This window comes from Eleutherodactylus coqui, chromosome 1, assembly GCF_035609145.1.
Source record: "Eleutherodactylus coqui strain aEleCoq1 chromosome 1, aEleCoq1.hap1, whole genome shotgun sequence".
NCBI classification, from domain to species: Eukaryota; Metazoa; Chordata; class Amphibia; order Anura; family Eleutherodactylidae; genus Eleutherodactylus; species Eleutherodactylus coqui.
The window spans coordinates 154,969,407-154,991,471 of NC_089837.1; the positions used below are offsets into that span (position 1 = coordinate 154,969,407).

General features: G+C 46.6%; 1 protein-coding gene across 2 annotated transcripts in view; it reads right to left on the minus strand.

Moving 5' to 3' along the window:
• The window catches only part of CCDC50 (coiled-coil domain containing 50), a 53,287-nt gene extending 38,350 nt beyond the window's left edge, over positions 1-14,937 (minus strand). For both annotated transcript variants that reach the window (XM_066602048.1, XM_066602042.1), the window contains exon 1: positions 14,751-14,937. In XM_066602048.1, coding sequence (XP_066458145.1) covers positions 14,751-14,799 — 49 coding nt within the window. In that variant the 5' untranslated portion in view covers positions 14,800-14,937. The remainder of the gene's footprint in view (positions 1-14,750) is intronic.
• Positions 14,938-22,065: the final 7,128 nt, after the last annotated feature.

Here is a 22,065-nt window from a genome sequence, read left to right on the forward strand (position 1 = left end):
CGGACTGCAGCGGCTAGGTGAGTATTACTTTTTTTTTTCTTTTTTTCAGCATCCTTGGCTGCGTTTTCAGCCAAGCTGAAAACGCAGCCAAAAAGCTGGCATAAAGTATGCCAGCGCTGCTGAAACAGGGCGGAATCTGCAGTAAACGCAGCGTTGAAAAACGCTGCATTTCTGCAAACGCCCTGTGTGAGGGAGGCCTAAGGCAACTCGTAAACTGAAGAGTCCCGCAGTGAAGAAGGATTAGACTACTGGCTACACAGCTGCATTTAGAGAAGTACAATAAAAGCAATCAAAAAAGTGCTTCTTTTACTCAGACCCATTTCAAATTTTCCTCTTTAAGGCCCATTTATACACAACGATTGCTCAAACGTATACATTTAAGTGATAATCGTTCAGTGTAAATGCAAAAAATAAAAAAATCGCTCCCCATTTGTTCGCAGTTGTTTATCGTCGTCCTTCCGTGAGGAAAAAAAAAACCCTATTGCTGGCTTCTTGTCTTGTGTGAATGCTCAGTGCTTCACGCGATCCAGCAAGAAGTCCTTCAGTCTAAGCCCTCTGCACGAGCGCCAACCACCTTAGCGGTGACATCAGAGCTCGTACAGTACTTTAACGACTGTCGGCCCGTAAAAAAAAAAAAAAAAGGACAATTCGGGTCCATTCACACCCAAGATTCTCAGGCACAGCATAAATCAGTGTGAACTTTGCATGTCCCAACCAGAATAGGACATTGCAATTTTTTTTTTCACATGGACCATTAGATGCTGGTAGAGAAACCGTACGGGCAGCAAGTGTACTTTACATGCCCGCATACCTCACGCACGCGGACATGCGCAGTGACACTTTTTTTTGTAATTCCACGCTCTGTTTCATAGTGGGGTTACGTATGAAATTGATACACCTATGCAATGAACAGCATGCGCTGTCTATACAAATATACGGGGCTCACGCTGTGTGGTACGCCGAGAAATAGAGCATGCAGCGATTTATTTTTCACTCATATCTACACGTTCATGTGCATGGATTAGTGAGTTCATTCGCTCCATTCACCGCATATCACACAGCCATGCTTCAAAAATGTAATACGCAGAGAAGAAAACCACCCGTGGACATGAGCCCTTGGGCTTTAATGCTGGGTATACACTTGGTGTTTGTAGCAAGTTTCTGATGTGCATATTAATTGTACTCAGAAATGCTGTCTGAAAACTGGTTTAGGCCTCATTCACACAGGCATATTGGCGCACCGGATTGAGCACATTTTTTTTGCTCACATAATACGGAGGGCTGAAGCCCGTATCACGATACTGGCGTATGCGCTGCGTATTTCACGCACGCAAAGACGAACATGCAGGGAATGATATCAGAAGTTACCCAACTCCATGTAAGCTCCCTTCTAGCTCTCACATATCCACACAGGCGCCATTGTCTTGCCCTTGCCCGTGTTGGGGAGAGTTGTTAGCGGCGCTCTGAGAGCCATGTCTTCACTAGAAGATGAAGCTCTCTTGGCTTGGCTGGTTTTCACAGCCAGGTCCGATGCATCAGAGCAATGCGTTTGCCCATACGGCATTATTATTATGGCCTCCAATATCCGCAGGCAACAGCTTGGATGGGTGTGCTGCCCCCTAGAGGCTCCTACATTGCCTGCCTAAACTTCCTACTTTTTTTCAACCTCGTTCACACGTCTCCTAGCAACATGCTAAAAAATAAATAAAAATCACAAATATGCAAAGTAATTACCTATGCATTGTGTTCGAAACGCACCCATAGAGAACAATAGGGCTCTTACGTGCGGAAAAAAAAATAGAACATGCTTTTTAGGTTGCGAAACATACGTATTAAATATACACAAAAGTGTGAGTGGAACATTGAAAAGCAATGTACATTCGTTGACGCTATTTTGCACGCAATACGGTGGTTTGAACCTAAACTAATGGTTAAAGGGGTTGTCTCGCGAAAGCAAGTGGGGGTATACACTTCTGTATGGCCATATTAAAGCACTTTGTAATATACATCGTGCATTAAATATGAGCCATACAAAAGTTATTCACTTACCTTCCCTGCGCTGGCGTCCTCGTCTCCATGGCTCCGTCTAATTTCAGCGTCTAATCTCCCGATTAGACGCGCTTGCGCAGAAGGGTCTTCTCCCATCTGTTCGGTCCGGCAAGAGCGGCATTCTGGCTCCGCCCCATCACATGTGCCGATTCCAGCCTCCTGATTGGCCGGAATCGGCACACGTGACGGGGGCGGAGCTACGCAATGATGCGTAGAAGGGGGCGGAGCCAGAATGCTGCTCGTGCCAGACCGAGCCGAAGGCAGAAGACCCTTCTGCGCAAGCGCGGCTAATCGGGAGATTAGACGCTGAAGTTAGACGGAGCCATGGAGACGGGGACGCCAGCGCAGGGAAGGTAAGTGAATAGCTTCTGTATGGCTCATATTTAATGCACAATGTATATTACAAAGTGCATTAATATGGCCATACAGAAGTACTTAACCCCACTTGCTTTCGCGAGACAACCCCTTTAAGTTTTACAGAGGGTTTTCATGTCTAATAAAACGAACAGTTTTGGAAAAAAAAAAAAAACACTGATTGTTGACCTACTACTACTGCCCATGTGTTGTACCTGGCGCCTCAGACAAAGCATATACTAACTGTATACTCACCGGCTGCACAGCAAAGGGTAAAGAAGAACACACACAGCCATGTATGGAGACCATCTGGTGCAGACAATAGCAGGCAACGCTCAGATTCCCGGTAAATTACAACCAGATCTACTATTGTTTCTGGAGCGCACATACTACAACCCAGCGATGAGAACGTGCAGAGCGGCAGAGGAATAGAAGACAGATGCATGTCCGCCGCGTAAGGCTTCACATTCGGAGAGTTTCAAAAATACTCTTATTTATGTCACCTCTTTACGCCACTAATTTGCACCAAAACCTTGTCACGGGCCATTAGGATGCACTTTACAACTACATGGTTCAAGACCCTTGACAAGGGGCAAAAAAAGATGAGAACCACATTTTGTTTTACGCCATATGCGCCAGTCTTTAGGCACACTTTACACCAAAATTCTGGCAGATTTTAAATCTTTCCCACGGCGCTGTACTCCGCTGATTATATCCCCTTAGTCATGCACCAATGAGAGGATTCCTGCCACGTAGCATCCTGCCAGAGGCATAACTGTGCCAGGAGTGTTCTGGGGGCAGCTTTGGTACTTCGCAGTGCCACGCGACAAGGATGTAGGAGACTCACCCTGGTTAGAGAGAAGGTTACAGCTTGTCTGGGCTTACACTTTCTATACGTAAGGGTCTTGGCAGTGTTAACTCTTTGCGATCCAATTTTGGATTCAGGGTTTCTTAGGGGGCTTTCTCTTTCTGCCATTATACAATGGCACCGTCTGCTGGCTAGAGCCAGTACTGCTTTATGGAACATGCTGGAGAGACCCCCCCCCTCTGCCATAAAAGTTGCACATTTTTGTGCAAGCAGGTATTTTAGCAAAACAGTCAATTTTTTTTTTACTCTTTCTGCACCAGCCTTGCCACTTTTTATAAAAGTGGGCAGGGCTTTCAGGAGGGGGCATGGTTGTTCAGGGCTGAAAGATTTATGCTAGAGATTGGTGTAAACTATAGCAGAAATGTATACCAGGTTGGACTTTGCGTACATTTCTAAGGCGGCGCATGGAGGTTTTGTTATGTGCTCCATACATGAAGGCACGTGCCCCTTCGTGTATTCATTGTGCCAGGAAATACTACACCAAGCTTGGCATCGGAAATGCTCACCGGGATGTTTTCAATACTAAAAAAAAAAAAAAAATTTAAGTAAGACCTATGCTTCTGTCCAACTACACTACTGCATATAAAGCATCTAGGACATTCTTAGAAGACCATCTTCAAGCTGTGCTGTTAAACTGAGGATACAAGCATTTTAGCACATTCTGGCATGGAGGATCGCATGTAATAGACCTCTGTGCAGCGGCTCTCTACCGGCAGCTTCTACCATCAACAAGAGCCGCTAAGAAATGCTCCAAAACAGGGCAAAATAAAAGAACAGAAGAAAGGCTTTTCTTAAAGGTGTCGGTCATTTACAGGGAGCCCGTTATTTCAGTTCTGATATTAGGGTATAAAATTCTGCAGCCAATGTGCGAGTCTGTGAAAGAGGATCCAGTATTTGTGGATCAGTCTCTTGTAGCAAGATCTAATACCTACATGCAACAAAGCGGATTCCGACTGATCTGCTTCCTGGACATCTAGGTTGGAGGATTTCCATATTGCAAATACTTAAAGGGGTTGTCCCGCGCCAAAACGGGTTGTTTGTTTTTTTTTGCATAGGCCCCCCGTTCAGTGCAGGACAAACCCAAGGGATGTGGTGAAATTTAAAAAAAAAAAAAAAAAAAAAATTTTTTACTTACCCGAATCCCCTCTCTGCATCTTCTTTCTTTTCCTCCAAGATGGCCGCCGGGATCTTCACCCACGATGCACCACGGGTCTTCTCCCATGGTGCACCGTGGGCTCTGTGCGGTCCATTGCCGATTCCAGCCTCCTGATTGGCTGGAATCTGCACATGTGATGGGGCGGAGCTACGTGATGACGCATAGAAGGGGGCGGAGGCAGAACGCCGCTCGTGCCCGGACCGACCAGAAGGGAGAAGACCCTTTTGCGCAAGCGCGTCTAATCAGGCGATTAGACGCTGAAATTAGACGGAGCCATGGAGACGGGGACGCCAGCAACGGAACAGGTAAGTGAATAACTTCTGTATGGCTCATATTTAATGCACGATGTATATTACAAAGTGCATTAATATGGCCATACAGAAGTGTATAACCCCACTTGCTGCCGCGGGACAACCCCTTTAAGACACACAGCTAGATATTCTTAATTTTTGTCGCTTTAGGTCTGGTCCACTCTCAAGTCGGATATACAATGCTGGGGAATGGGAGTTTAGGAAATGTCCATTTACATACCAATTATTTTTTTTTTTTTTTATGTGCATGAGCCCCAAGTCTAATAGGACCGCCTACTGCCCTAACGTATAGGATGTCAAGAATGTGTTCTGCCAACACTACACATCCTATAATAATCGGCTGCATGTTCTGTGTGACATGTTCCCTGTAACCTCAGGACACTTTCACATGCAGTATTTGTAAGCCAAACAGACAAACAGGTCTAAGCATAGAAGACATGCAAATGTTTCTCTTATACGGTTTGTCTAGATTCTACCTCTGGTCTTGGTTTACAAATCCTGATGCAAAATAGAGCTTTTGTTCATAACCATTCCCAGCAACCCTACCATATATCCTAGAATGTATTAAGATTGCAGCACGAGTATCCCTGTCCTTGATGTGGTGGCACATACAAGCTTTGCTATAAATTCACAGAAAAAAAAAAAAATATGATCAGCATATTGTAAACATGTCCATAAAACGGACTCGTTACAGATGACATTTGCCTCCATATTGTTTTTTTTCCCACTGATTTGTGTTTGCCCAATAAAAAAATACCACAAAAAATAAAAAATTATATCATGCTGTGTTTTTAACGAACAGGCGATTTAAAAAAAAAACAAAAAAAACTGCCCTATGGATACATAAGCTTATATTTGATCCATATTACAGGCCACAAAACAGCCATGGTGCTCGTCTGGAACCATACCCGTCACCCATACTCCCCTGACAGCTGTGATGGGGGCAGTAGTACCGCCACCACCGAGTCCTAATGTATCAGCAGGGACAGACATGACAGAACTTCCTCGAATTGCCTGAGAAGGTTTGACAGCAGCATTATGATCCACAAGGCCCATCAGTCTCCCTGTGAGAGGTTAATAATTAACAATAGGTTTACTCTACAGTCCGCTCTGAGTAATGGCAATGGAATCTCAGAGAGCCACATTTTATAGGATATGCTGGGAACCCAACAATAGCTGCAGCCATATAAAGGAGAAGGACGCCATAGGTAGCAACAAGTTTACAGTAGGGATCTAGAAGGATGGCATATTCCCCATGCTAAAAACACCACCGAATCATAAAAAAGCCATCATTACGCAGCAAGAATACCAACGCACTCCCACAAGTCAATCAACTATTTGCTAACAAGGAGAGACCTGTCAATCAGGCAGAGTAGGGCAGGGAGACGCCAAGCAGACACTTCTCCCTGTGCCTGGCCTTTCTCAAAGCTATGCCTCCATGTACAGTAATCTATAGTTCCTTGTAACGAAGAGTCTGTTGGCATCTTATGCTGCTCGTGGGTGGTCGGGGTAATAGGAATCTGCTGACCGCTTCCCTTTAACCCTTTCCAATTCGCTTTGTATCCTGGTTTTCATAGGGGGCTTAATCTTTTCCTGCCATTATAAAACAGCGCTATCTGCTGGCTAAAGCCAGTACTGCATGAGGTGACACGTTGGATAGGCTCCGACAGCAGAGAGGCTGGCAATATACAGTAAAAGAACCCCAATAGAAGTCTTGCAACATCAGAGCTGTACAGTCTTAAATCATAATGTCTTCAGAGGTCAGACAGTGGATTGGAAAGGGTTAAATTCTTTTTTCGGTGTCAGCGCAAATGTCGCTTACAGAATTACCAGGCAGCGAGTCTCAAGGACTATTCACACGGGACAATGATTGCTCAAAATTCATTCAAACGAATAAAAATTGTGCAATAACCTCGTGTAAATGCAAAAAAAAAAAATTTACTATCCGTTCCCTTCTAGTTAACTTTCAGTAAGCATTAAAACCAAATCGCTGGATCGCGGGATTCTTGCTCAGCGCTTCACATAGAATGGGGAGAGGTGCAGCTGACCAGCAAGCATTTTTTTTTCTATGCTGTGTAGACAAGTCAGTCAGCTGATGACAAGGGTTTGCTCATTAATCAGCTGATCCTTGTCCCTTTTTAGGCCCATTTACACGGGCCGACAGTCTTTTAAACGACTGCATGAGAGCTGACGTCACCGCTAAGGTCGCCGGCGCTCGTGCAGAGCATTTAAACTGAAAGATTTACCGCCGGCTTGCAGGCTTCTCGTCCGCTTTGCGCTCAGCGCTTCACCTCTTATATGGGGCAGGGAGCGTTTACACAGGATGACAAGCCAGCGAGGAAACAAGGTCAGCTTAACACAACCACAAACAAGTGAGCGATGTTTTTTGCATTCACATAGAAAGATTATCGCTCAAATTTTGAGTGATAATCGCAACATGTATTTAAATGGGCCTTTACATAGACTAAACACCCATTTACACGGGACGACTATCGGTCAGAGTTGTTCAAGTTCCCGTGAGTATTTTCACGTTAGTCGCGTAAATGCATGCAGGCGACTAAACGACTAGCGTTCAGTGTAAACAGCAGCCGGTCACTTCAGAATGACGGTCTGCTTACAGTGGATGGAGGCGGGTGGGGTAGAGCGCTCCCCAGCCCCACCACCTCCCTCCAGTGATACTCGCTGGCAACATACTGGGTTTTGATAAGAATTCAGACTCTAAATAAGGGAAAAATGGCTAATGAGGGTTAATGCTGATAACTGTAAGGTTATGCACATGGCCAGGGAAAATACATGTCACCATTACACACTAAATGGGAGACTAGCTTCTGCCAAGGCAAATAGGATCCTGGGTGCATCAAAAGAGGTGTAGGGGCACATGATGAGGGCATTGTTCTTCCTCTTTACAAGTCACTGGTCAGACCACACATGGAATATTGTGCACAGTTTTGGGGCTTCGGTCCCCAAGGACATATCAGAGCTTGAGCAGGTACAACAGCAGCGTGCCACTGAAGTAATAAACAGAATGGACGGACTACAATACCCAGAGAGAATATCAAAATTGGGGTTATTTAGTTTAGGGGGGGAAAAAAAGACAGCTGAGGGGCGACCTAATAACTATGTGTAAATATATCAGGGGACAATACAAGGATCTCTCCTATAATCTATTCATACCCAGGACGGTGACTGTAACAAGGGGGCACCCTCTACGTCTAGAGGAAAGAAGGTTTCTACTCCAAAATAGAAGGGGGTTCTTTACTGTAAGAGCAGTGAAACTATGGAACTCTCTGCCTGAGGACGCGGTGCTGGCAAATTCGATAAGGGTACAAGAGGGGCCTGGATGTTTTTCTTGAGTGATAGAATATTATGCTAACATTAATAACTCCAGAAGGGTTGTTGATCCGGGGATTATTCCGGTTGCCAGATTGGAGTCAAAGAATTTTTTCGCTTAAATGGGGAATATTGGCTTCTACCTCATTGGGTTTGTTACCTTCCTTTGGATCAACATAGAGGGGTGGGAGGATTACAGGCTGAACTAGATGGACATATGTGTTTTTTCAGCCTTACATACTATGTTACTACAGCATAAATCTAGACCAGGCAGAAGATACGTCAAAATTTATAATAGTGGCTCATGTGGTGTCAAATCGGGAGCATGCTGACGCTATGCATGTTACAGCTTTATTTGGCCCTCTTGGTTAGTTACCTTGGGCAAATATAAAATTATATATATATATATATATATATATATATATATATATATATATATATATATATATATATATATATTTTGAGTAATTTGGTGCATTTTAAGTCACATCCCTTTTTAAAATGTTGTAGCGAGGACAAAACGAATACATATGTACACCAGCCTTTCGGCACACATTAAGCCACAATCGTAAAGCATTAGGTGCATACTAGCCATACAAGAGAGCTGCTTCTAAGAGGCTCAGGTATAACTGGCATTGGACACTGCATGGACACTAGTCCGTGTGTTGTCCAACATTCATGGATGATACACATTGGCATGCCATACCTCTCTTGCGCAAAACAAACATGACAGAATTTTTTCCACGAGGACCATCAATCTGGGTGAAAAAAACATCCATGTGCATAGCCTCATAGGTCTACAACAGAGCCATGGGTTGTCCGTGACAGCACACGGCCCTAAATATGGTAGTGTGCACCTAGTGTGTGTAGGTAGGCTATGTATTCTCATTTTTTCTATAGACCTTAACATCTTGCTGGTGTGTATTAAATATTCTTGAAAAATATGTTGTATCACTTCATTTTAGCAATCCCATGGCAAGTAAGTAAATCTACACATCTTACAAAAAAAAAAAAACTTTTTGTCTTTGACTGTTCTTGCTGAGGAGGTCCATTGCCAACTAACTACACAATATGAATAACCTAATAAAGAAGTTGCATTTTCGCTTACAAATAAAATGATACAGAAAAATGACTCCTCGGTCAGCCACAGGCGTGCCATCCATCACAGGGGTGAGACCACGTCACAACAGCATGCCTCCTCCATTGGATCCGCATCATGTTCCACCCCTTCATGAAACAACCCATTTAACCTAACTACAAAAAGTTGAACGACTTTCTAAATCAGAAATCTGACTCAATCTGCAACCCAAAGAGACTTGGCATACATGTCTTACACCACAAAATTTGGTGTATTTTTTTTTAAATCTAAAGGTCTGTTTGATCCATACGAGAGGCGATCAACAAAATATGCACTTTTGACCGTGAAAGCCCTTTGCAGCCAATGCCCTCTACAGTGTGAACAAACAATAGCTGCCATAGTCGTCCCCCATACAACATTAGTGTCGGCAGTAGATCCCTCGTTCACACCAGGCAATGAGCTGGACAATAAGAATAATTTTTTCGATTGCCCTCGATCCATGATGAGCCGGGTGCCAACTGACATGAGCTGTTGATTGGCAAACGAACATTCCTGCCTGATCATCAAGCTGAGTAAAAAGGGCTTTGAGGGTTATGCCAAGAATGCAGGGCAAGGGGTGACCGTCACTTTTGGTCCTGCTCTTGGCACCGTTGGCAAACAGCTCATTTTCTTAAAGGGGTTGTCCGGCGCCGAAACGGGTTTTTTTTTTCAATAGCCCCCCCGTTCGGCGCGCGACAAACCCGATGCAGGGGTTTAAAAAAAAAACCCGGATAGTACTTACCCGAATCCCCGCGCTCCGGTGACTTCTTACTTACCTTGCGAAGATGGCTGCCAGGATCTTCACCCACGGTGGACCGCAGGTCTTCTCCCATGGTGCACCGTGGGCTCTGTGCGTTCCATTGCCGATTCGGCACACGTGACGGGGCGGAGCTACGAGGAGCAGCTCTCCGGCACGAGCGGCCCCATTCAGAAGGGAGAAGACCGGACTGCGCAAGCGCGTCTAATCGGGCGATTAGACGCTGAAATTAGACGGCACCATGGAGACGAGGACGCTAGCAACGGAACAGGTAAGTGAATAACTTCTGTATGGCTCATAATTAATGCACAATGTACATTACAAAGTGCATTAATATGGCCATACAGAAGTGTATACCCCAACTTGCTTTCGCGGGACAACCCCTTTAAATGAAGCTGCAGCCAGTGAGACATTTCTGCTACAGGGAAAATGTAGCATTACAAGACGGCCAGCTTTGTTCTTTATTGCACTGGCGTATTACACAATGCATACACACAAGTGAGAAAACAGCAGAAGGCAATGTATATGATTGCCTGTGAATTAGCGCCCATCACATGCACGTAATACGCAGTAAACGTACGCCTGCATGGGCCCGGCCTCGTATTACTTATGCTGAATAATCCCGAGTTACAGATTGTATTCTAGAGCTGCACACAATCTCTAGAGGGTTATCCCAGAGACACTAGCAGAATGTGCCATAAGTGGCAGGAGTGTGCCCATGGGCAGCTGGCCTGCCGCCACATCCAGGCTAAGAACACAGCAGTGACCGCACAAGGGGCAACAGCTCTGGGCATCACATTTATAGCATATCCACAGGAGGGAATGCTAATCATAATAGCTTGTTGAGACTGCTACCGTTTGGGCTCCTCCACACTGGTGATCGTGATATCACAAAGAAATTGCGGCTAAATTGCTACTTTTCCCCACGATTTTTTGAGCGTCAACACTGCTTCCTCTCACAAAAAGACCACTTGCAATTTTCTCGCGTTTTTATCGCGCAGTTTTTTAGCACGAAAGTCAATGGGTCTTCCTAAAAAAACGCATCACACAAAAATTGCAAGTTTGTGCGTTGTGATGCAATAAAAAGGTGTTAAAAAACAAACAAACAAAAAAAAAAAACGCAGGAAGGTAGGACATGCCACGATTTTTTTAATCACAACATTGCATGAGTAAATACATCGCAAATGTGAAGGAAACCATTGAAAATCATTGGTTTCATAAGTCTGCGTTTTCACTCCCTCTCGCATCGCATGATTTTATTGCCAGTACTTAGAAGGTGTGAAGACTTAGGCCGCCTGCACACGGGCAGGTCAGTGCCCGCATGCGGGATTCCTGCAGCGGAGTTCGGCCTGGTGCCCGGCCGGTGACCCCTTTGTACCTGTACGGCAGTCTTCTCCTCTGCTGCGAATGTGCCAGCTGGAGCATATGCGCAGTACAGAGGACGCCACGCCGCCGCCGCTATAGCGTGGCTACCGCGTCCATTCAGCAATGATGATTGCAGAACGGCCACGGCACGAACGGCTTCTATTGACATCAATGGAAGCCGGCCATGCTGTGCCCACACAAAATCATGCTGCGATTTCTTCCCTGCACACGGAAAATCGCCATGGATTTTTGCTCATGGGCAGGAAATCGCGTTTTCTCATAGCATGCTATAGGCTGGATTTGCTGCAGAATCCGGAGGCGGAATCCAGCTCCACATTTCGCAATGCAAATGCACCCGTATGCAGGAGGCCTTATAAGGCTCCACCGGAAAATGTATACAAATAGGAGGATGGAACAGTGTCTCCACAGCGCCACCTAGATCATTTTTTCAACCTTGCATTTGCATAAATTTCCCAGAGGAGCATGTATGACCTTATAAGTCTCCTTACACCCTCTTGATGCTCTCCCTAGGGCAGGCGAGAAAATCACTGAAGATTTGTGCGTAGCGAGACGCATGAATATGAACCTCATTCTTTTGAAGGGGGTCATACACAAGTGATGTTTTCCTGCATGGCACCGTGATGTGGGAAACAAATCACAGCATGTTCCATCTTGTTCGTGCTCTCACATCGCAGTGCCCATTGTTGTCAATGGGGCCGGCGGCAGCACCGCGCCACGTGCTAAGTGCACGCGATGTGATATCTGCCATTGACAACAATGGGAGAACTCCGCGATCCTCTGCCGAGGTTGTGACAGCCACGCCAGAGGATCCCTGCATCCGCAAAGTGATGAGAGGCCGTTCTGCCATGAAAACTCGTCGCATCCTCGGGGCTTTCACATGGATGTCGAGGGCGATATGGGGGCGGGATTTATGGCACCACATCACCCTCGTGAAGTTAGCCTAAGAAGAAACTATACCCTCCCTGACCCACATCATAGGCCTCTCCCGCAGCAACCCATAGAATACTGAGGAGGGGCAAAAAACCCAGATACAGTCAGTCTGTGTGTGGTTTATCTTTTCCTTCTGGAGAAGACTCTGATTTTGTCTCACATTCCCAGTGGTTGTTACAATGTTGCAGGAATGCTGCCTTCCAATAGGTGGCGCTGTAGAGGTATTGTTCCATCTTCCCACAATAGTACAACATAAGCAGGATGTGCCCTCTCGTATCTACCTTTGGAGTACAAGGTGTAGCAGTATTACTGGCCTTGATATTACACCACGTTTGCCAAGTAAAGCCTTGAATATAGGATGTAGGTCTGAGAGAAGAATCTGGCCACAATTTATACAGCTCCGCTACTATTGTATCTTGTCTCCACCAGAGTAATGGGTGGAGACATGGGCTGGCCTGCCGCAGGTAGAGGGACCGCCCACAGCTCCAGATTGGCTGCCGGAGACACACTTGCACAGAAGTATGTTCCTCGTTCTCCTCCCGGCCCCCCTGGAGTTCCAAGCAGTTTCCCAACGCCGTCCGGAAATGGTGTTTCTCCGGCCCCCTGATGGACTGTCTGGAGCACTTCTTAGCCATTTATATGCTGGGAGCCCAGAGCTACAGCTCCCACCCCTGCTGCACTGTATGACCTGGGGAGTATCTACAGGGGGGAGTGGGGTATCCTGATACTAAGGCTGGATTCACAAAGGGCGGATTTGCCGCGGTTCTGCCGCAGCAGATCCGCCCGCGGCAAAACAGTCCGCGGCCGCTAATCTCGGGATTAGCCAGCCATGTGGACGAGGTTTCTCAGAAACCTCGTCCACACGGGACGGCTAATCCGCTGCGGTAAATCCGGTGGAAACCGCGACCGCCGCAGCTTCAAAAGAAGCAGCATGTCTGTTTACTTTCGGTTTTTTGTTTATTTATGTCACGGCCGCGCTCTCCTCTATGGGAGAGCCGGCCGCAACGGAAAAGCAAGCGGCCGGGCCGCTTCAAAGCCGCCGCGGCTTAAACCGCGGCGGTTCTCCCGGCGGAAATCTCGCGTTTTTTGCTGCGGCCAAACCGCGAGATTTCCGATGAAAATACGCCCCGTGTGAACCCAGCCTAAGCCACATATATGCAGCAGATTGTTCTACAGTATGTGTATTCTACTACAATAATCCAACGTCTGCATTGACTATCTACCAAGTGTCTGATGCTGCCAGGTCATGCTGGGAGTTGTAGTGCTACATATCAGTGGCTCTGTAACTGTTGTACTAACTTGGCATATACTTCATATAGTATACAGTGTTAGTCCCCCACTGCGATATACTAACTTGGTATATGCTTCATATAGTATACAGTGTTAGTCCCCCACTGCGATATACTAACTTGGTATATACGTCATATAGTATACAGTGTTAGTCCCCCACTGTGTATATACTTTATACACTGCGGCCGATACTAGATTAGGGTGTACTCGCACCAGCGATGTCCGAGATGGCCAGAAGTCACAGAAAACGGGCCAATTGACACACGCGATTTTACGCTCAGATAGTCCGAGTTTCGAAAATCGCTGCATGTCCCAGTTTTGATTGATTCTTGGGGTAGAATCCCTCATTATTTTCTATGAGCGCATAGAAAAAAAAAAAAAAAGTAAGGTTTTGGAACTCTGTGCGATTACGATCCATCTTTAAAGGCATGTTACTATAGGAACTACATAAATAGAACTGGGCAGCGCAGACAAGAGGGGTGGGAGGGTGGGCGCACACGAGAGTCACAACAAAAAAGTTTTTCATGGACCAGAACTGCCCTGAATTCACACGCAGCGAATTTGCGCAGCGGAAAAGCCCCACCAAAACTGCCCCCCCCGGCAGCAGCCTTCACCCCTTTAATGGGTAGGGGGCGCATTCTGGGACGGATCCACACCAAGATCTACCGCCGCAGTAGAAAACGTGAAGGCCGCCGTCTGTCCGTTGAACAGGTTCTGCTTTTACATCAGCAGACCGAATCTGGCAGATGATCGCACGCAAACGATTATCTGAACAGGTTGTCCACCATGGAAACAGCGCCAACCGCTTTGGCTGCAGGGCGTTACGTGACAACGGACGGCAGTGTGCGGGCGCTGGACAGCACGGTTGTATAAGGTCACTGATGGCTGGGACATACGTAGGAATGGCGGTAACGCATGAGGTAGCAGTTTTAGATACAGTTTACAAATAAAGCCCCCATTAAACCTTCTGGTCCCCCACATGCAGACACCTGTACAGCAGGGACAGGTCTATGGTCAGGAGTGCGCCCCCTTCCGACAACACACTCACGTGTCGATCCACCAGCCGGCCTAGTGAATCTGTGGACACGACGGGGTTAATTAACCCTTTGTGCGCCCGCAGACGGGGAGCTGGTGAGGGGCAGGAGCCCGACCGTACCACCTGGTAGGGGGGAGCCGCACTTCACAACACACAATGCACTTACCTTCCTTGACCCCCGGCAGCTTGGATTTGTCAATAGTAAGTTCAGTCATGTCCGCTGTGAGGAGCGGGTCACTCGCCCTGAGGCCGCAGGCGGGGGGAGCTCATCGGCGGGATCCCTGAGACTGAGCAGATCGCACGATGAGCGAGACACGGGGAGGAAATGTAATCGGGAGAACCCGGCGAGGATTGTATGGTGGGGGAGAGAGGACAAAATACAGGCAGGGCTGGGCTAGTTAAACAATCGCATGACATCATGTACTCGGGCTGTGGCGGGGTTAACTCCCTCGCTGCCGGATGATAGTGCCGTGGAGAATGTCTACGGGGTCATCTATTAGCTGCATCAGGTCCGGGAGATCAGATGCAGGGTTTTGATGATTACGGTTTATTATCGGTTTGACAGATAGTTATTCCCTTGGAATATATCAGACCCATGATATAATGTGGCTCTTGTTTTATAGATCAGAACTCTTTTTATTAAATAGTTTTGTTTTCTTTAAAGTTTTTTTTTTACTACATTTGAAAAGTATTTTTTCCCTTGATCACAACAAGAAATGTTGTATTTTTTTAAGGGGTTTTCCCAACATTAAAAGTTTTCCCCATCCACAAGGGCTGAAGGGGGTCCGACTCCTGGGACCCCTCCCCGATCCCAAGAACGAAGGTCCTGAGGGTCCCCAAATAATGGTTCAGCACCGATGCTTCATTCGTTTCCATGGCAATGCCTTTCAGAATGACCTCTGGGGATAGGTCATCAATACTTTTTCTTGCTATCGCAGCATGCTGTTGGTTTGGCTTTTTTTGCCTGAACTTTTAGCATGGAGAAAAGGAAAAAAACACCAGAAAAAAAACACAGGTACAAATGTGTCAATAATAAAAGTCTCTATCAGACAGATGCACCTGCTGAAAATGTTGCTGCCTTTTCTTAATATGCATTTTAGGGGCAAAAAACAGCACTTTATATGTGTGACGGAAGACTGATGTCAGCGCTACATGACAACTTGTGGCCATGACAGGTGTTGCATGACAATTACTTTATAGCCCTGCGACCTTACAGTCACCTTGTAGTGAATGGGACTGCAGTGCCGGCCAGACCAAGGGGCGTAAGTAGCAAAAAATCCATAGAGATCGGATTATTTGCAACCCAAGCCCCGATTCACAGTGCAACCCCATTCACTTCAATGTGAGGTCACGCTATCCCTATCACAGACATAGGGCTCTTTCATATGACCAGCCGATACACGCTACCATCAGACCGATGATCTTCCGCCGCGTAAAAGCGCCCAGCCGGCCAATATAGCACATTTCAGCCGGCGCTGTTATGCTGGCCAGCAAAGATAGTCTTGGAAATATCTTTTTGTCCGAAATACGTCGTTCGCTGCATAGACTTCTATGGGAGCCAATGACAGCAACAGGAGAGGGAAGGTGGGAGGGAGTTTAGCAGAGTGACTGCTAAACTCCCTCCCCCTTCTCTTTGCCCCTTGCAAGCTGTTTGCAATGGGATGGGGTGGGAGCTAGTTGCTAAGCTCCCACTCCATCCCATTGCTGGCTGTTGACAAGGGGCGGAGCGGGGGCAGGAGCTTAGCACACTAGCTTCAACATTCTCCCCTTTCCGAGGGCCGGTGGAAAAGGGGAAAGGAGTTTAGCAGAGCTAAGCTGTCTCCCACCACCCGATGGTATCTCGGGCTCGGCGTATATGCGCTGGCCATCTGAATGGGTGCACAAACAGCAGATTTGTGCACCCATTCACGTGTTTTTACAGCGCTGGCAGGCGCACATAAAAACACCTACATTTGTGTGAAAGAGATCATAGCTTGTGAAGCCATTTATACAGCCAATGTTTAGCCCATGTGAAGTAAGTCACTGCATATCCTATCATATGCAGTGCTCAGGGTCCATGTATATCGGACAGCATAGGTCAGATAGAGTATTGTTACTCATTAGGGAGAGCACCTAGAAGACACGAGGAGACATATAAGACCATCCATGCTCGTATGGGAAATATGCAAATGAAATATGGAACAATACCTCTACAGCGCCACTTATTGGAAGGCAGCATCCCTGCAAGTCAATGTCAGACTTAAAGTCCACCCATTTTACTCTGGGAAATATGCAACTGAAAAGATCTTTCATTTGCATATTTCCCTTAGGAGCCTGGAGGGCCTCATAGTCTCCCTAAGGGGAAATAATACCTTTCCTGACCCACATCTATAGGCCTCTCCCTTGCCAACCCAAAAACCTACTGTGCACTGATGAGGAGCAATCATCCTAAAACCATTTAGCTGTGTATGGCTATCTTCTCCTTTGGCCTCTTAATTCCTAATCATTATTATAAGGCTTATTAAAAAGTCTGCTATTGACTCGCAGGAGTGCTGCCTTCCAATAGGTGGCGCTATAGCGATATTCCTCCATTTTTCTATTTGGGCAGCATATGGACAGATGCCACTGGAGTCTTTCTGTTTCACCCTAGGGCTCCTTTATATGAGCCTATAATTGTGGCTATTTTGCCGCGATAAAACGCCGGCTGAAAATCGCGACCATCTGGAGCATTAGATTGCAATGCACTTGTTCAGATGGGAGATTTTTTGGTGCGTTAAATCGGCCGGCTGGAAAAGATAGCGCACACGGTGCGCATTCCGGACGTTCTGTTTTACGCTGATCGGAAAAGATAGGTCTTTTGCCGGAATATGCCGACCAGTCCCATAGACTCTTTTTTTCCCCCCACATCGTCGCTAGGCGATGATGCGTAATCTCCGACCTGTCTGCAATTTGAATTGCGGACAGGCCGCAGGTCCGATGGCTTCCATTAACTTCAATGGAATCTGTGCGGACAATGCACAAAAATAAAAATTGCAATTTGTTTCCGCAAGTGTGCAGGAAGAAGCGATTTTCCATAGCATTCTATGAATGGTATTTCCTGCGGGCGCCGACCTCGGATTCTGCAATGCAAATCTGTTTGTGTGCAGCCGGCCTGAGTTGGAGTTCCAGCGTTGTATTCAGTTGCAATTTGCTAAACTTTGCTCTGCCTGTTCGATTCTCCTCTGCTGACCTATTTTGTGGATGAGTTGTTTGCGTCTACAGGATACATTGTTGCACAAGAAAACCCCACAAGATTGGTGGTTTATGAAATTCCAGCCCTGGCCAGTGTAAAGTGCATTCACACGGAAATTCAGCTCATTTGATTTTATGTTGCACACCAAGGCCACATATCTTATTTCCATATGGGGAAGCTCCAATCATAAAAGGGCCGAGGTCTCTAATAAAGGCCTCCTGCAGACGGCCGGGTCAGATCCTGCTGCGAGAATTCTCGTAGCGGGAAGCGGGATACGAGCCGTGCCCCTGCAGTGACCCGCGGCTCAACTGCTCGCGGTGTCTTCTCTGCTCTGCTATGTGCCAGCTGCCACCCAGCCGACACATGGGCAGTGCAGAGCCAACGCGTCACTAGTGACGTTTCTGTGCGGGCCTCTGCGAGGCTCGCACAGAAATAGGACATGCCGCAATTTGTTTACCGCTTGAGTTTTTACACAGTCAAATCGCGGCTGTCTGCATAGGATTGTATCATCTAATGCAATCCTATGGCAGCGGGCACGGGCGAAAAATTCTGTGGGAAATCCCGCCATGGAATTTCCGCCCGTGTGCAGGAGGCCAAAGTGGCCTTTCAGTGTATATGATATAACTCTCTCCTTACACAGAGGCATCTGATTATTGGAACGTGTAGAATAAAGTTTGGATTAAGTTGTTTGTCATTGCTGGCTCTTTCCTTTGTACTTCGTCAGCATTTGGAGATCATATTCAACGGGGTTTTGCAAAGTTATAAAGTCACCCTCTATCCACAAAATCGGTGATAACTTTATGATCGATGGAGGGGTTCTGACCCCCACTGATCCCAAGAACAGGGTTCCTGAAGGAGCCCCATGGATAGAGTGGAGGGTGCACATGTGCGTTGCCACTCCATTCCCTACATTGGGAGAGCAGAGGGTTGCCGAGTGTTTGTACTCAGAATTTACGACAGTCCCATTGATATGAATAGTGCGACTACATCGGTGTACATGAGTATAGGATATCTTAATATGCAACATACTAATTTAATGTATTGCAGTGAGTGATTTGTTCAGACGCTTTCTTAGTCTGTGTTGATACAAAAATTGAATAAAAATCTTTAATTAAAAAAGGGCATTTTCAACATGTGTGTGACTTGAGACAATCTCATTCAGGCATATGGGTCAGAAACGCTATGCTTTCTTCTTAGGGGGAGCACCTAGATCAGTGGTGGTGAACCTATGGCACGTGTGCCAGAGGCGGCACGCAGAGCCCTTCCTACTGGTATGCACCGCCATCGCCGCTTACCACTAGTGAATACCGGCAGGGGCTGCGGCTCCCCTGCCAGCATGCACTCACAGCGCTGCTAGCTGCGCTGATCCCGGCACACACTGTGACGTCAGTGTGCAGCCGGAATCCTCCTCCCCCGACGTCTCCTCTTAGGTTCCGCGAGAGCAGGGGGAGGAGGCGTCCGGCAGACATATTAAGTTTTTCTTCCCCACTTTTGCCTAAACTCAGCAATTCAAGCAACCTGATTGGTTGTTTGCCTTGGCTGATTCACCAAACAACTAATCAGGTTGCTGGAATTGCTGAGTTTAGGCAGAAGTGGGGAAGAAATAGTTAATATGCCACCGGGATCAGGGCCAGCAGCAACGCAGAGCAGACGAGCTCTGGAGCTTCCACAAGGAGGATGGGGTAAGTATGTGGGTCTAGAGGGGGGGGGCGCTGTGGGGTGTCACCATTACACTGGGGGCCACTGTGGGGTGTTGCTATTACTACTGGGGTACACTGTGGGGTGTCGCTATTACTGCTGGGGGCTGCTGTGGGGTGTCGCTATTACTGCTGGGGGCCGCTGAGGGGTATCGCTATTATTCTGAGGGCTGCTGTGGGATGTCGCTGTCATACTGGGGGCCGCTATGGGATGTTGTTATCATACTAGGGGCCACTGTGGGATGTCGCTATTACTGCTGGGGGCCGCTGTGGGGTGTCATTATTCTGGAGGCCACTGTGGGGTGTCGCTGTTATTCTGGGGGCCGCTGTGGGCTGTTGCTGTTATTCTGGGGGCCGCTGTGGGCTGTCGCTGTTATTCTGGGGGCCGCTGTGGACTGTCACTGTTATTCTGGGGGCCGCTGGTGTGTTCTATCGCTGTTACTTCTGGGGGCTGCTGTGGGCTGTTGCTATTACTTCTGGGGGCCACTGTTGGCTGTCGCTATCACTACTGGGGGCCACTGTGGGGGGTCACTATTATCGCTGGGGCTGCTGGGGTATGTTTACATGTGGTGAAAATGGGCAGGGCTGTTTCAAAATAGACCGGGTGCAGATTTTGCTTGCGGAAATGCTGCAGAATTTTCCACATAAATTTCCGCTGAGGACATTCTGCAGCATTTCCGCATCCAAAAAGCAGTCAAAATCTGCACGCTGTCTATTTTGAAACAGCCCTGTCCTTTTTATAACGACGGAGGTAAAATCATACATTGTGATAAGCCACGCCCCCTGATGTGTTGGCACTTTGCCATAAATACGTGGGTTTGGGGTTGTAGTTTGGGCACTCGGTCTCTAAAAGGTTCGCCATCACTGCTTTAGATGGTTAGTGAGTGAGGAAACTTAAAAAGCCATTCATGCTCCTCTGGGTAATATGCAAATAAGGGGGATGGAACAATACCTCCACAATGCCGCCTCTTGGAAGGCAGCATTCCTTCAAGTCAATGTTAGACTCTTTATGCAAGCCTTGTTACAATGACTGGGAATTGTTACAAGGATTAGATTTACATATGCAGCTTTTTTCTGTCTTTTTTGTAAAAAACATAGTAATGAATGCAAAGGGAAGACAACTGACTCAAAAGATCGCATCAAAAACTGAATGTGGGAATATCGTTTTATACTTCTATTAGGATCCAATCCAGGTTTTCACTACAAAGAACAAAAATCCATGCAAGAACTGCACTGTGTGAACAAGGTGGAGTTTTTCTGATAAAACAAGTCATAGTGTATCTATATATGACTATGACATTGCACAGGTGACTGAACAGTAATAGTACTTCCTTCTACTGTTTTCAGTTCCTCCTTATACCAAATCTGTCTTCACTTCTGTCTAATGTATTCAGTAGCAGGAAACTAATTGCCAGAAAAAAACACAGATCCACTAGGCCTCTTTCACAGGGGTGACAGCAATATCGCCACGAGAAAATCAAAGCGATATCGCGGCTGTGTTCTGTGCGATATTGCAGCTTTGTAGCGCTCTTATGCCCGGATTTTCGTAGGGCTTAAATATGCAACCTACCCCCAAAATAAGCCCTTGCTGCATAACAAAAACCCTATACATGACCTAGCAAGCGCTGTCCACTCCACCACACGTTTCTTCCGGCAATTCCACAGCACTTTCTTTGTAGGCTTCAGCCAGTGCTTCCTGGTCAGGGGGTTCAAAAATCCAGCCTCCAGTTTCGCGAGTGATGTGCCTCAGCCAATAACTGCAGCTCTCGATGAACCAATCACAGCCATTCAATGCTATTTAGTGATTTTTAACTCACCTCACCCCACACAATAATAATGCCCTTTTTGTACCCACCATACTAAAAATGTCCACCACTGCTCCCCTTACATAGTAATAATGCCACATATTTGCCCCTGGACAGTAATAATGTTCCTTTGAAAATGATAATGCCATTTGTAGGCCCCTTAATTGGTAATAACTCCCTCCAGAGTACCACTTAAAAGTATTAATGGCTCCCAAGATCTCCCTTAAAAAGAAATAATGCCTCTAAGTGTCCCCTTGAAGTAAATTAAGCCTTCTTAGTGCCCGTAAACAGTAAGTTGTACAACAGGAAAAAAATCTTATACTTGTCTAACCCTGACAAGCAGAAAGTCCTCTTCTGGCCCAGCCCTGGTAATGCTATGCGGTGGCATCATCAAGATGCTGACATTTTGTCTGAAGAAGGAACATGGTAGGGCAGGGAACCTATGGCTTTTTGCTCGATCGTAAGTTTCAGCTGTATTCAATCCAGTTAAGAGTAGAGGTCACAAGGGGATGTGGGACACTGGGTGGGCTCCACCATACTAATGAGATGGAGAATGCTGCCCAAAAGTAATTCTTCTTAGACTCCGCCATCCGCTCTAGTTCACTGTGTACGTGCCACTTTCTGATCTAAAAAAGAAAATGTCTATAAAGATATTACTTTCAGATATGACACTGGATGAAGTGTAACACTGAAATGTAGTATTGTAGAGTATATTAATCATTATGCACTATATTGTACTATTAAAGGCTGCTGTTGCCCGGCAATTAG